The sequence below is a fragment of the Mya arenaria genome, chromosome 9 (assembly GCF_026914265.1).
Source record: "Mya arenaria isolate MELC-2E11 chromosome 9, ASM2691426v1".
NCBI lineage: Eukaryota > Metazoa > Mollusca > Bivalvia > Myida > Myidae > Mya > Mya arenaria.
The window spans coordinates 69352323-69366032 of record NC_069130.1 but is presented as its reverse complement, the minus strand read 5'-3'; the positions used below and the strand labels follow the sequence as shown (position 1 = coordinate 69366032).

The 13710-nt window shown below is 34.2% G+C and overlaps 1 protein-coding gene across 1 annotated transcript; it reads right to left on the bottom strand.

The window, feature by feature from the left end:
* LOC128203346 (uncharacterized protein C01G6.5-like) lies at positions 1–12917 on the bottom strand. The gene is given in 9 exon segments (XM_052904726.1): positions 1–4487; positions 5407–5837; positions 6377–6460; positions 6781–6845; positions 7951–7998; positions 8000–8499; positions 9178–9294; positions 9695–9881; positions 12547–12917. Coding segments are annotated over 9 exon segments (1614 nt in total). The 5' UTR covers positions 12624–12917; the 3' UTR covers positions 1–4382.
* Between the last annotated feature and the right edge of the window lie 793 nt (positions 12918–13710).

Here is a 13710-nt window from a genome sequence, read left to right as displayed (position 1 = left end):
TTCACAATATCATTGATTTATTTGCAAGGTTTCATCTGGAAACATGCACATAAAGTGACACTCACGTATGTTTTACAGCACTAACAATACACGAGTTTCCATCTCGAATCAATCTTATTGAAAACTACAAAATGCTGAAGACGTAATGAATATCTGAACAGGTTCTGAAACAAATGCGTTACAAAAGGAGAGTCTAAACAAACTTGTGAAAGAAATGTTTGCACCTTAAATTTGAAACTGTTATTCAATCAAGATTTCACATTCATACTTAGTTATTTAGTCATTATAAAATATCCTACCAATATAAATACAATACAGTATATTTCCTAAAATATTGTGAGACAAAACACAGTGGTATGTGCAATATAGTATTGAACGCCTGTGTTAACTAGAATTTCAACTTCTCTTGTATGTGTGTATGCAAGGAAAACCATGATTAAGCACACAAATAGCAACACACTTGCAGATGAATTGCAGTATCTAGGTAACTTATTATGAAAAAAAATGAAAACCAGGTTATCAGATGAAAAAATCATTTACTTCGTATTAAACATATTCCACATATTGAGAAAATACAGTTGCCATATCAGCACTAACCCATTAAACCTATAACCATCATAGGGGTTATGTTTGGTCTTCTAAGCAATTTAGTTGGCATACCAAAAACAGTAGGCCCTGTATGTGATTAAATATGAATCCTACTGTGTGATACTATTGGCAATACCTTTGGCGGAGGCATGGACATAGACACCCATATATCAATGAAAGGAATCTATTAATTTGACAACTATTTTGCCATACTTGAATTTATACCAGAGCTTAACAACCAGGTGCCAGCATTTTTCTTGAGTTGGGGATTTCTTAACAGTTAGGCTCTACCAAATTGATTCTATCTTTGATGTCAGGTTCCTATTTCAAAACCTGTATTTACTGGCAGGCAAAGACAAACTGCCATTGAAAACATATACCGGTAACTAATTTTCAAAAAAGAAAACTTCATTTAATTGTACAGGTTGAAAACTGAAACTTTTCTGCCCTATGAGACTAAAAATACAATCAATCCGGCAGAGCTAAATAACTGAGAGTCATAACTGAACATGGATTTAATGTGACATTTTCTACCCAGGTTCATGTACTGACCAAATATTATTTTTTTGCACAATATCACAAACGCTATTATGATACTTCATTTTCTTCTTTGAAAAACAACAACAGATAACCTAAAAAGGGTCGAAAAGTTATGTTGATGTTACAATAACAAAGGATAAAACAATAAGCATTATTTAAAAAAATAAAATTGAAAGAACAATAGGTTTTAATGAATTCATTAGAGCGTTAAAATAATTAAATCAGTTCTGATTTGGTGCCGATTTCAATAATAGCACTACACAACAGTACAAAAGTAAACATAGACTCTCTAAAAACTAACAAATCCGTAAATATACATACAAGTGTAACTATAACATGACACAATGTAAATGACATTAACTACACACTATGACAAATGATACAACTTGAAATACACACTGTTACCACTTGTATTATCTGCTTTCAGGTGGTTTATAGAGATTTATCAGTTAACTAAAAATGAGATTTTGTTATATCAGAAATAAGGCTATGATGGCATATGATTTGGCGCACTTTTCTGAAAAAATACAAGTAACTGCCATTTTTATATCAATTGTTAGCATGATACAAATAAGAAAGTGGTTGTTTCTGTGCACAGTCACACTATATTTAACCAAGTGTTTATGCAATAAAAGAGCCAATGATCTTTGGTACATGTAAGTTGGACGCTATGATATCTCTCATTTACTACCATCATACCATAATTTACACATAAATGCCTTAAACTCAAAACTTAGAACACAGAATCCCACTTGATAACCACACGTTACAGAATGGATATAATCAGTTACTTGGACTATCATTCAGAGTTTTTTTACTGAACTATCACATAATATTTCAAATGAACATTTTCCAAAAATCATTAAATGCATTCTGAATGAGAAATCATGAAACTATGGAAAAAAACAGTCTAAGGTTTGATTTTTTTTTTTAAAGTTACAATGTACAAATGATTTTTTGTTTATACATGATTTTTCTCATAATTATTAGAAAAAAATCTTGAGTTAACTTATTGACAGAACATGTATCAAACTTTGAACATAAAATGCTTTGCTGTATTTTTTTTTATTGACAGTTAACTTTTTTATAATCAGATCTAAAAAAACTAAGAATTAATTGTCACATGACCACCAAAACAATACTAATGTATGTAAAGTTTGTTTATACAAAGAAATATGATTACATATACAATATATATTCCAAATATATATCATTTCAAGACAAATAAGCTCTTATGAAAATGTGTTCCTGACAATGCTATGTTTCTCGTGGTATATTTCAATGAAGTAGTTAAAATGAGGTTTGCAGAACATGATCATTCATCTTTATGAGAACAGTAAATAAACAACTGGCCATACCTTGTGAGGCCAAGCCAAAAATAAACAACTGGCCATACCTTGTGAGGCCGAGCCAAATATAAACAAATCGTATACAACTGGTAAATTCTTTGGTTTTATCAAAGTTAGCCAGAATAGTTGCTCATTGGTTAATAGTTATCCAATAGTTTCTATTGACCAATCAATGACCTAAATAGGCAAACTAGAAAAAAGTTAACCGGTGGACAACTTATAAAGAATTGATTGTGCGCCGTTAAAGTTTGGTTTGAAAATGTGGTATTAAATAACAGATAATTCTCTCTAATGTATAAGTGTATATATGATAACTACATGATAATGTTACACACTACACAACAGGATTATTTCACACTCTGAACACATTAAATACTAGTATAACACCAGAAATAGATTTTAACACAATTAATCTACAGTGATCTTTAGACTTATCAACACATGCTTAGTTTCACACTTAATGTTTTTGGAAAACTAAATGTCTTTTTAGTATGTGGTCTGTCTAGGATAATTCGGTGGTTGCAAATTCTGTTTGAACAAAAGGCAGGAAAGCAAAGATCAAGGTTCTCAAATAATTATCTTATACGAAAGATGTGATAAGAATAATTTAAAAACAATAAAAAGTGACACAATTAAAATGGGACATTTCATTTTGGCTTGGACAAAAAAGCCTGAAGATCTATTTTAAGTTTCATATGTTAAGAGCGCAAGCTTTGTAGGAATATCACCAGCTGCATCCAACCAAGGTTTATGTTTTAAATGAATTTCAAGCAGAGTCTAGCTTGAAATTTAAAAAAAATGTAATATTTAACTGCTTCATCACCTGGGCACCATAAATGTGTTTTAAGTTTAAACTTTTTTTTCTGAAGAAAGTTATATAAACGTATACTAAGTGACTCTCTATATGTTGAGCGAGGGTGTGGTCTTGTGTTGTGGGGGAAAACAGAGAAATCCCACTTAGTGACCAACAACCAAACTGTAACTCGCCTTGGTAAAAAGGATGTGTGCTTATACTATACTAGCTGAACAAACCTTGATTGATTTTAATATATTCATTGAAATTACGTGTACATGTAAAACCGCAATTATTTTTTTACCTTCCAGGCAAATGGTATTATTGTTTTAATAAAATGTACTTGCCACTTACTCTTAAGACTAAGAATTATTTTAAAAATTTGTAATGGAAGGGACTTTTCGTCAGAGTGTGCCTTTCTGCCTTTAATATAAAACAGCAATTTTACCAGTTAACAGTTAAGTACTATCTACCTATTTGACCCTATTAAAAAGAATACAAATAATATATTCATTGATCAGCTTTGATTATTCTCTCTGACAACACATGAATTGTCACATATTTTTACTTAAGATGAAAACCTCCGGAACATTTTTTATGATAGAAGTTTGTTACATGAAATAATTCACTTATTTTTTAATAATAAGCACATTCCACAAACAGTGAGATAACTCATAAAAACTAAATAACAGTTCCAATTCAGTATCATACATGACTTTTTGTACCACTAGGAAATGTGCAAGTTATTTTTGTTTTCAAAAATTCTGTTTTTCCAGCCACAAAGAAATACTTATTTTTATTAAAGAAGGACAATCACAATGTTGTGTATTCCAACTTCATATCACGCAAGGTGTTCCCCTCTCTGCTCCTTTAATCAACATTCCTTTCCTTCCGTGAATTTCCTATCATCTCCCATCCCCTTCTTCTTTACCCAGCTATAACAATTTTATCTCCATCCCATCAATATCATGATGACATCTATCCTGTACTTCCACCATTTCACTATAATCTCCATCACATGTATTTCAGCAATCCTCCTTTTTTCATCATTCCCATATTTATTTAAGCTCCATCCCTTACATTTTATACATCCTGTTTTTTCGTTATTTCCCCTATTCACACCCACAGTTAAAGTGTGCGTCACTGTCTTTCAGCGCGTTGTAGTTGGCCCCGACACAAACAGTGTGGTACCAATTGTCACAATCATCACACTGAACCTGAAAGCGTGAATGTGAAAAGTTGAATTGATTGATTTAACAGAAAAGAAAAATAATCCAAAGCATGTATTAACAAGAGCTGTCATAGGACAGTCTACTCAAGTATATGCCGCTTTGTCTTAGAAAAGAATGCATTAATGACGTAATATATATCTGTCAAAAACATCAAGATATTGACAGTGCACATGACTATTTTGCTGCATTGTATGAGGTACATAACTAAATAGTAAGCATGATTGATAGTAGCATATTAATGAGAATATGAAAAACAATGAAAAATAATCATAGCAAATTTAACCAAACTTCCTAAGTCAATAAAAGGCCATATTTTCAATGTATATAGGAAAATATGTTATGTGTCAAATTGTGTGATGGCCTTAGAACAATTGTGTGAAGTATGAAGTCCATTGAATGAAGGTTATGGGAGATTTGAGTTTATACCACTAATTTCCCCAAAACCTTAAACCAACCTTCTAAGTTGATCAAGGGCCATAGTCTGTGTTTAAGATATTAATAAGTTATGAAACCTAATTGTGTGATGGCCATGAACAATTATGTGAAGTATGAAGTCCACTGAATGAAGGGTATGGGAGTTATAAGTAAAAATCCCAACTAGAATTTAAACCAGAATCACTATGTGCCCTAAGTTTCTAAGTCAATCAGGGGCCATAATGTTATAAATGAAAATGCCACGTTGCCCTAAAACTTTTAGTAGTATAGCCCTCCTAAATGCACTTATTCTTCGAACAGTCGAGCTAAAAGTCAACTGTCCATGTAATTAAGACTCACATTATAGCAATAATTTTGTTTTATTGTATAAGAAAATGCAGTAAAAAGATGCAGTAAATCAAACTATGACTTTATCTAACCAACCATTCTCGTCATATCAAAACACATTTTTCCCGTAACTATGACCTACCCAAGAGGTTTTCTTCTTCTTTGGCCGTTTACAGTCAGCGGCATCACATTTATCATCTTCATACCACTCCACACCAGGTTCAAGGTCAGCTGATGGGGCAGGGGGGTCAGGCAGAGCCGGGGTGGAACTTGCCATGCCACCCCTACGTTTCTTCTTACGACCCCCAATGGCTGGCACATCATTTTTATCTTCATCATACCAGTCCAAATCAGGCTCAATGTCAGCTGTTGGGGCAGGGGGCCCAATGCCTCCCCTACGTTTCTTCTTACGACCCCCGATGGCTGGCACATCAATTTTATCTTCATCATACCAGTCCAAATCAGGCTCAATATCAGCTGGTGGGGCAGGGGGGTCTGGCAGGGCCGGGGTAGAACTTGCCTTACCCCCCTTGCGTTTCTTTTTTCGACCCCCGATAGCTGGAGCGTCATTTCCTGAAGAGTGCATATGATATATTTACATGTCATGTTTATAAAATTGTATTTGATATTTGGTTCATAGTTGCTATTTTACACATAACACTACAGATTTCTGCAATGATGTAAGGTTAAAATGAAGCAAAGTTGTATCATTAATAAAATTCAGATCTTATCATTAGAGAACAAGCTGCAATGTTTTGCATAAAAAGTACATGTATGTATATATTCAAAGGCAATTTCTATCTTAATTCTTGCAAACATGATTTTGCCTCATATCAAGTCAGTGTTTCTACCGGGATTGACAAAGAGCATGCTATTTTTTCATAAGACTTAAGGTGTCACTGTTTACACTGTCCTAAAACGGCACCCTCGCACAATGTGAGCATTATCACTGATAAAAGCTACCTACTAATACTTTGTATCAATGCATACCATTTAAGTATAAGGCAGACAAAACTTGAAAGATGGCTATGACAGGGTTACTGTCAGACAAAGAAGACTATGTCAGTACGGGTTCTTTTGACTTTCTCATTAAAAAGGGCAAGCAAACAAACCAATGCGTTTTTTCTTGCCGGGCTTCAGTTTAGCCGTAGGTGGTGGTTTGGGCCGCTGATCAGCTTCTGGCTTGGACTCTTCATCTGCAAGTATTTTGTTTTAATAACTGACTAATAATAATTTTAAATTTTTTAAAATTTTAATTCTTGAAAAAATAAAAGTTCTTTAATTCCTTTATTGTATATTTATGAATCGTAATGAATTTAGATTTACCATACCACATTTTACTGCAGATTCAACACTATACCATGGATGGCCTAGTACACAGGGAAAAAAAGAAACTAAAACAATTTAGTATATTAATAAGATCTATAGAAAGCAGGCAATAAATATAAGCATATTCTAGGGAGAAGAACTACTGCATTCTGTCTATTATTGTGACATTTTGTTTTCCTTCACATACCTTCTTCTGAACTGTCTGATTCTGAATCCACCATTTTCTTACTTTTTACTGGCTTCTTTTCCACACTGAAACATTAAGTTGTTGTTGTCTTTTCAAATATTGCTAGCAATAAACAGACATGGAAATCAGACATTTGGATAAACAAGCCCCATTTCTAACGCAAGTCCTGATATCAAGCTTGGAAACTATTTGACCAGATTAAAGCTACCATACACATTCTAAGAAGCTGCTTATGGTGGTCGGTAAACTATGCTAGGGTTTTAGCAGAAGAGTTATGGAAGGTGCTGCACTCTGTTCTATTTTGTAAGCACTCATTCGCCTTTAAGACACAATACAATAGAATTAAATGTTTCCTTTGTTTTAATTAAAACTAAAAATATAATTATTAATTCATACAAACTTGACAAACATATTTGGCAGTTTCATCCTGATACCAACTTCAAATAAGCACAATTCCTAACATTTAATGTGAAATTCATCATGTTCTAATTCTTCACAGCCCTACACAATGTGCCCTTTTCTCCTAAAGTACCCTGTCCCATTTTAAATAATTGTAGGAATAATTCATGCTTTTAAACTAATAAATGCCTTAAAATGATTTATGCTAAAACCCTGTTTATGCAAAACAAATGTGTCCATTAATACATAGTTTATTTAGTAACATATTGAGTCTGAGTAAAATGCTATAACAGAAGTGAATCTGTTATCAATAATGTGTTCTACAATCAAGAATATATATTATATTCTGTCAAATTTGGTTATATTATAGATATTTAGAAACATTTTAGAATTTAGTTTTCTGAGCCCCAGTCTCGAACTCAGACTTGAGACAATAGTGGATGTATACAGCCCCTGGCTTTCCAGCACTGTTCCAAAGAGTAGTAGGAAAATGTAGGAGCATTTTTAGCAGCAGAAAGAAGAGTAGGAAAATATAAAGAAAATGTAGGGTTAATACCAGAAAGTACCAAGCAACATTAAAATGTAGAATTTAAGAACATTTCGTAACTTTTTCCACCTCAGTAAGCAATGTTAAATGACAGCTATAGCCCTATTTTATTGCAAAAAACACTGTACATGTCAGCAGTTTTTTTCCATGATAAGAAAAGGAAAATTAAATTTTGAATTATTATAATAACATTACGGGCAGGTTTCATTTGACCACCACTTTACCTTGGCTTTCCACGCTTTGCCACTTTCTTCTTAGGTTTACGCCGTTTTTTCCATTTCTTCTTCACTGTCACTCATATCACTGCTACTCTTACCACTCTTTTCACTGTCCACTTCATCACTTTCCTGAGCAGGAACAGTTTCAGAAAGCTTCAAACTGCCTGCTGAAGTTTTTCTCTTCTTGTTATGAGTTGCCTCCCTTTGTGGAGAGCGACTGGTACTGTCAGAGTTACGTTTCCCTGAACCTTTACTATGGCTGCTCTTGGAATAAGAACTGTTCCTGGAAGTGTTTAATTCATTCTCTGACTGAGAGCTGCTGTCTCTACGAGCACGTGAGGAGGATTTGTGTGTTTGTGACTGAGATTGTTTAGATTTTGAGCTGTTTTCACTTGATTGAGTGTTATTAGGGATGTCACTTAGGAATAAACGGTCTGTCTGTTCTTTCTTGAGATCTGGGGCTGAATCCAAGGAGTCCTCACACTGAGCGTTCGGGGACGACATACTCTCTGAGAACATTTCTGATGTCTTTGAGCTTTTTGGGGCTCTAAGAAACTGGAAAGAACGAAATAGCAATCGTTACATTATTGGTTCAAACCGGCTTTTCCCCCATTATTACTGATCAGTTTTAGATTAACAAACATAATACAAATGTTCAGTTTTATCAATTATGCAAAAGATTGATCTACAGAATTCATTTTTTTCTAAATTTGACTGAGCTGTACATAATTAAAAAAAATAACTATTTTGAATTTTATTCTATCAGCATTATTAATATTTAAGATAATGAACCAGTCTATAAATTGGTAGTTTATTGTGCTGTGACTGATGAGATGAAACCTTGAGGTTCAATAACATTTGTGTTTGAGAATATTGAAATTGGACATTATTTGTGATCAAATGAAATCTTTACTTAAACCATGTTGTAGGTTTCTCTGCATAGATGCCTGGTTGGATCTTGAAGCTGTTCACATTACTAAATGGAATCTTACCTCAAACTCTGATTTAAAATGCTCAGTGACATTGCCTTGGCTGGATCTTGAAGCCGTTCACGTGACCAAATTGGATCTTACCTCAAAGTGAAATGTAAGTTGCTCAGCGTAATTGCCTGGATGGATATTGTAGCCATTCACATGGCTAAATGGAATCTTACCTCAAACTCTGATGTAAGTTTCTCAGCGTAGTTGCCTGGCTGGATATTGAAGCCGTTCATATGACTAAATCGAGTCTTACCTCAAACTGAAACTCTGATGTAGGTTGCTCAGCGTAGCTGCCAGGCTGGATCTTATAGCCATTTGTGTGACCAAATGTGATCTTATCACCGAGCTCTAAAATACACGTCTTGTGGGTCTGCAAAAATAGAACATATTCAACCTGACGAAACTTTAACATGTATCAAACGCTTCTCATGATTTAATTCTGATGAATAACAGACATTTTAGTTTATTTTCTGGCAGCCAGTTGGTGAGTAGTTCTCTGTTTCAAGACTGAGGTTCATCTGATTCTCATAAATTAAAATAAATAAATGTTCAGCCACTGCTGTTTGCTAAATATACCCTGTGGAAAAAACATCTAAGAAAGAATAATAAAGACTTCCTTTCATTGCAAACTCACTTGTCAACATTCGGCAAACATAAATCCAACCGTTTAACTACAAATCTGATATAAAAAAAAACCTCTTGATTCAAACCTTTTTAATATTTTAAAAAATAATTATGTTTTTCACAAAGAAATCTCTTCTATTACTCACTCTGATATCATTGATAAAGGTCCCATTCAGGCCCTTATCTGTTAGAACAAATTCTACTTCTCCATTTTCGTTCTTTTTCCCAAAAATTTCCACATGAGAACGTGAAATGAAGTTTTTCAGCACTAAAGAGTCGAGATAGAAGTCGTTATGTTGACCCCGGCCAATACGAGTTAGACCAAGCTCCAATCTGAAAAATAAAATGATGATCTCAGTTCCAAAAGAAAGTATAATTTGGGGACCTGAAAAACTGAATCCATGCAAAGGGGGAGGGTGGGGGCAATTTATTTTCTAAAGTTAAGTTTGCAGTTTATAAGTAACTCTTAATTATGCTTGATTCAATTTTGCCATGATTCAGAACCATTAACAGAATATTCCTTTTTAAGAAATGTCACTAAAATAATGATACTTGATTGGGAAAACCCAAAAAACAGTGAATATCATCAATTAACAATTACTGGTTGACAGTACAAACCCGCACAGTACACAAATCCCAATCACCTGTTAAAACACACATTTTTTTTGGTTATTTACGGCGATCAATAATATGACGATCTAGATCTATACAGAAGCTTGCCTCAGCAACACTTGTGAAGTATTGTATTGTTTGGTTGAGTTTTTTTCCTAAAAGAGGCCATCCACTATTCTAACTTCTAGCCCACTTAAGGGTCAAAATGTAACACACGGGAGAATGACGTCACAGGACTTAGAGCACATTTTTTGGGCCTCTCAGTTATATTGACCGACATTTAAGATATTTATTAATAGAAATCACGCTTTTCACTTGCGCTTAATAAACAGCTAAAAAAAATGTATGTTGGCAGATTGGTGGTAAATTAAGATAGCAATATCATTAATCATTATTTCATGTACATTTACAGGAGTTAGACTTTTGGCAAGATATTACAAATCAAGTTTTTTTTTATGTTATTAGGTTGTTATCATTTCAGTTCAAACTAAAACACTCATATGTCTCTACATCATTTCCTATAATATAAGCAAATTTTTTTTTAATGGTGTTCGTGTTTAAGGTGTTCAGGATTTGTGCCTCCGTAGAATAAGTTGATGGGTGATTGACTGTCCATCAAATTACATAATATAATGATTTTTGACATACCATTTATATGATTGCAAATCTGTGCTTTAACAGATGTTAACACTTTAACCAAATATGTTTTATACAAACTTATAAGCTCGGGGTTTCCGCCAGGAAATTCATAAGGCATGTTGGGAGGTGCGGGTTTGGGAGGGGTGTCCCCTCCCGACGCTGATTTTATTTTTATTTTCGTAATCAAAATGGTGCAATTTCCTGCATTTTAAACATGTTTACAGTTATGTTCCTATAATTTAGAATAACCAACTCAAGTCCGATTTACATTAAAAATATTTGCGAAAAGGTTTAATTGTTACTCTTCATTTATTATTGGTATTTCTCTTGAGTATTCCGACAATACAATATCGACGGTATTGATCGTATACCGTATTGATCAACTCATGTTTCGTTTAATGCGGGTCAGTGCTCCAGCCAGGATTTGAAAAGGGCAGGGTGCTAGGTTAAAAAGGGCACTTTCAATGAGCCTTGATCAGGCACTTGCAAGGGCCAATGTTGAATTCTTATTGTGTATTTGTTGTAATTACTTTCAATCCTAATAGTTGGTTATGAATACCTTACCTGTTTTCTTTAATTTAGTGTCAAAACTATTTATATTTATTATTTTCATACTTATTTCTGAAAATTGACTCTGTCAAACAAAAGGGCACAGCAGGGTGTAGTAAAGGGCAGCAGTGTGCTTGAAAAGGGCAGCGGGGTGCCCCACCCTGCTATTTAGGCCTAGCTGGAGCACTGATGCGGGTATTATTTATATTGACACCGTTGACATCACAGCAAAATGTGTAAAACACACTGTCTGCATGCTGGAACACAAAAGAGCCCAGAGCAAAGCGACTGCTCGTGGGTGTATTTAAAGCTGCAACAGCTAATAATTTACAAGCCGGGTCGGCTAAATAATAACTAAAAGGGAATGTTATGAGTATTTTCAGATTTATTTACCTTTTTTAAAATAAATTAAAAGAACGATAAAAAAAATCAAAGTTTAATAATAAGCAACACAAAATATAACTTTACACAAAACTAAAGACGGGAACGCGACTCAATTACATACGACGACATAGCATATAACCCTTGTAAACACAGATATCTTAACACGGTTCTCAATTTCAATTTAATAATTGGTAAACAAAAGAACAATTAACAAACCGACTCGGGATCAATAAACAAAATAAAACGACACATATCAATTAACACTTATTGTTTACTTTGCATTCATAGGTGATATTAGGGATGAAGGTCGCAATTACAACATTGGTGTTTTTCACACATTCTCATTTTGATAAAGAATAGGAGGAGTTTGGTTAATAGCAGCGTTGATCCTCACCGACACGCCTTCATGCTGTCTTCGATCCTGAATGGCTGAAACAAATGCCGTAATAGTCCCGACACGCCTTCTGGCTGTCAGTCAACCGTTGCAACAATTGCAATCGCAGCGAAACTGCGTATTGTCAAAACTGATGATTGTTTTGATAAGGATTAAAGCAAGTCGGCATAATTAACACGTGTCGGTAATTAGCCTTGCCAGTGGAAGACACGTCGGGCCTGACAAGCCATAAAGGCCTGGCGGAAACCCTGAATGTACTACATCAAAACTCGCCAAGATCATTGTATAAAATTTCCTTAGGTGTTTGGATAAGGGCCATAATAACCAGAATAAATTTTGTCTTTTTGGCATCTCATTCAATCATAGGAAGTTTATTTTTTTAGATAAAATATCCAATAATGGTCAAAATAGGCAACAAACCTCATCACATCTGGTACTTTATTGCATGTTGCTGTTGGACCAATGCGGACCAACTGGTATACATAATCGTCTGTCATTGTGAATCTGCTAATGTTAATAAATTGTTATCCTTGTCTGGCTTAAGATGAATTTTTTTTTAATCGGCTGTGTACACTGCACCTCTCACCGCCGCTCGGGCGGTTTTGCTACCTTTGATCACTATATGCAAAGTGTTTAGTCTATAAAAGTTAACTGGGTATTAAATAAAATTGCTTGAACAAAAGGAATAAGCACAAATGTGAGGAATTGCACTAAATTATTGACATTTCCAGAATCTGTATTTCTTGTGTAGACTGGTTTACAATTAGATAAACTACCGACAAGAATACCGCCATAATTTATGGGCTACGTTGCACTAAAACAATTTGACTAGATGCAGGTTATCTGGATAGGTCCATTTCCCAATATAAAAAAATGCATGACTGTTCTCACTTAGCTGTTTAGTCGCTAAGCCATAATTTTCCCCTATCTCCTCGAGGAATTCCTTGCACAAGATACCATGTGAGTCGTACTTCTCCCACAACTCATGTATGCGTTGTAAATGTCTGAGTATACCTCCCGCCTATATTTCTTCCAGCACCTCTCCTACTAGCTGGGATCCCTGGAGTGGAACCAGCTTCGCCTACTTCGGTAGAAGCCTACGATAAACGTAAAATTGAAGTTTCCATCGTCCTTCTTTGACGTTCATGCTACGGTGCCATCCCAAATAAGAAAATTAATGTATAATTCAAATATACATTTGTTTTATATAATGAATGATAATGAAAAATGTAAACTTTGACTCAATGTACACACGGATTTAAGCTTAAATTTAAAACGTATGTATGTTAGTGTTTTTGTCATTTTAATATTTAAGCTAACCTTCGGTATCGTTGATTGTCCGGACCGTTTTCCTGTAGACAGACACCTTTTATGTGACATTCATGTGTATATTAGCACTTTCCAACTAAAAAATAATCAATGATCTAACAATTTGATACGCTGTCAAATACATATATGTTATACTAAATGTCAAAATGCATTCAGTGATATTAACAAATGTTCATTATATTTAAATATAAAATCACTAATATACCAAACATCCCCCCTCCACAACACTTGCACAATATAAGATAAACAAATAGA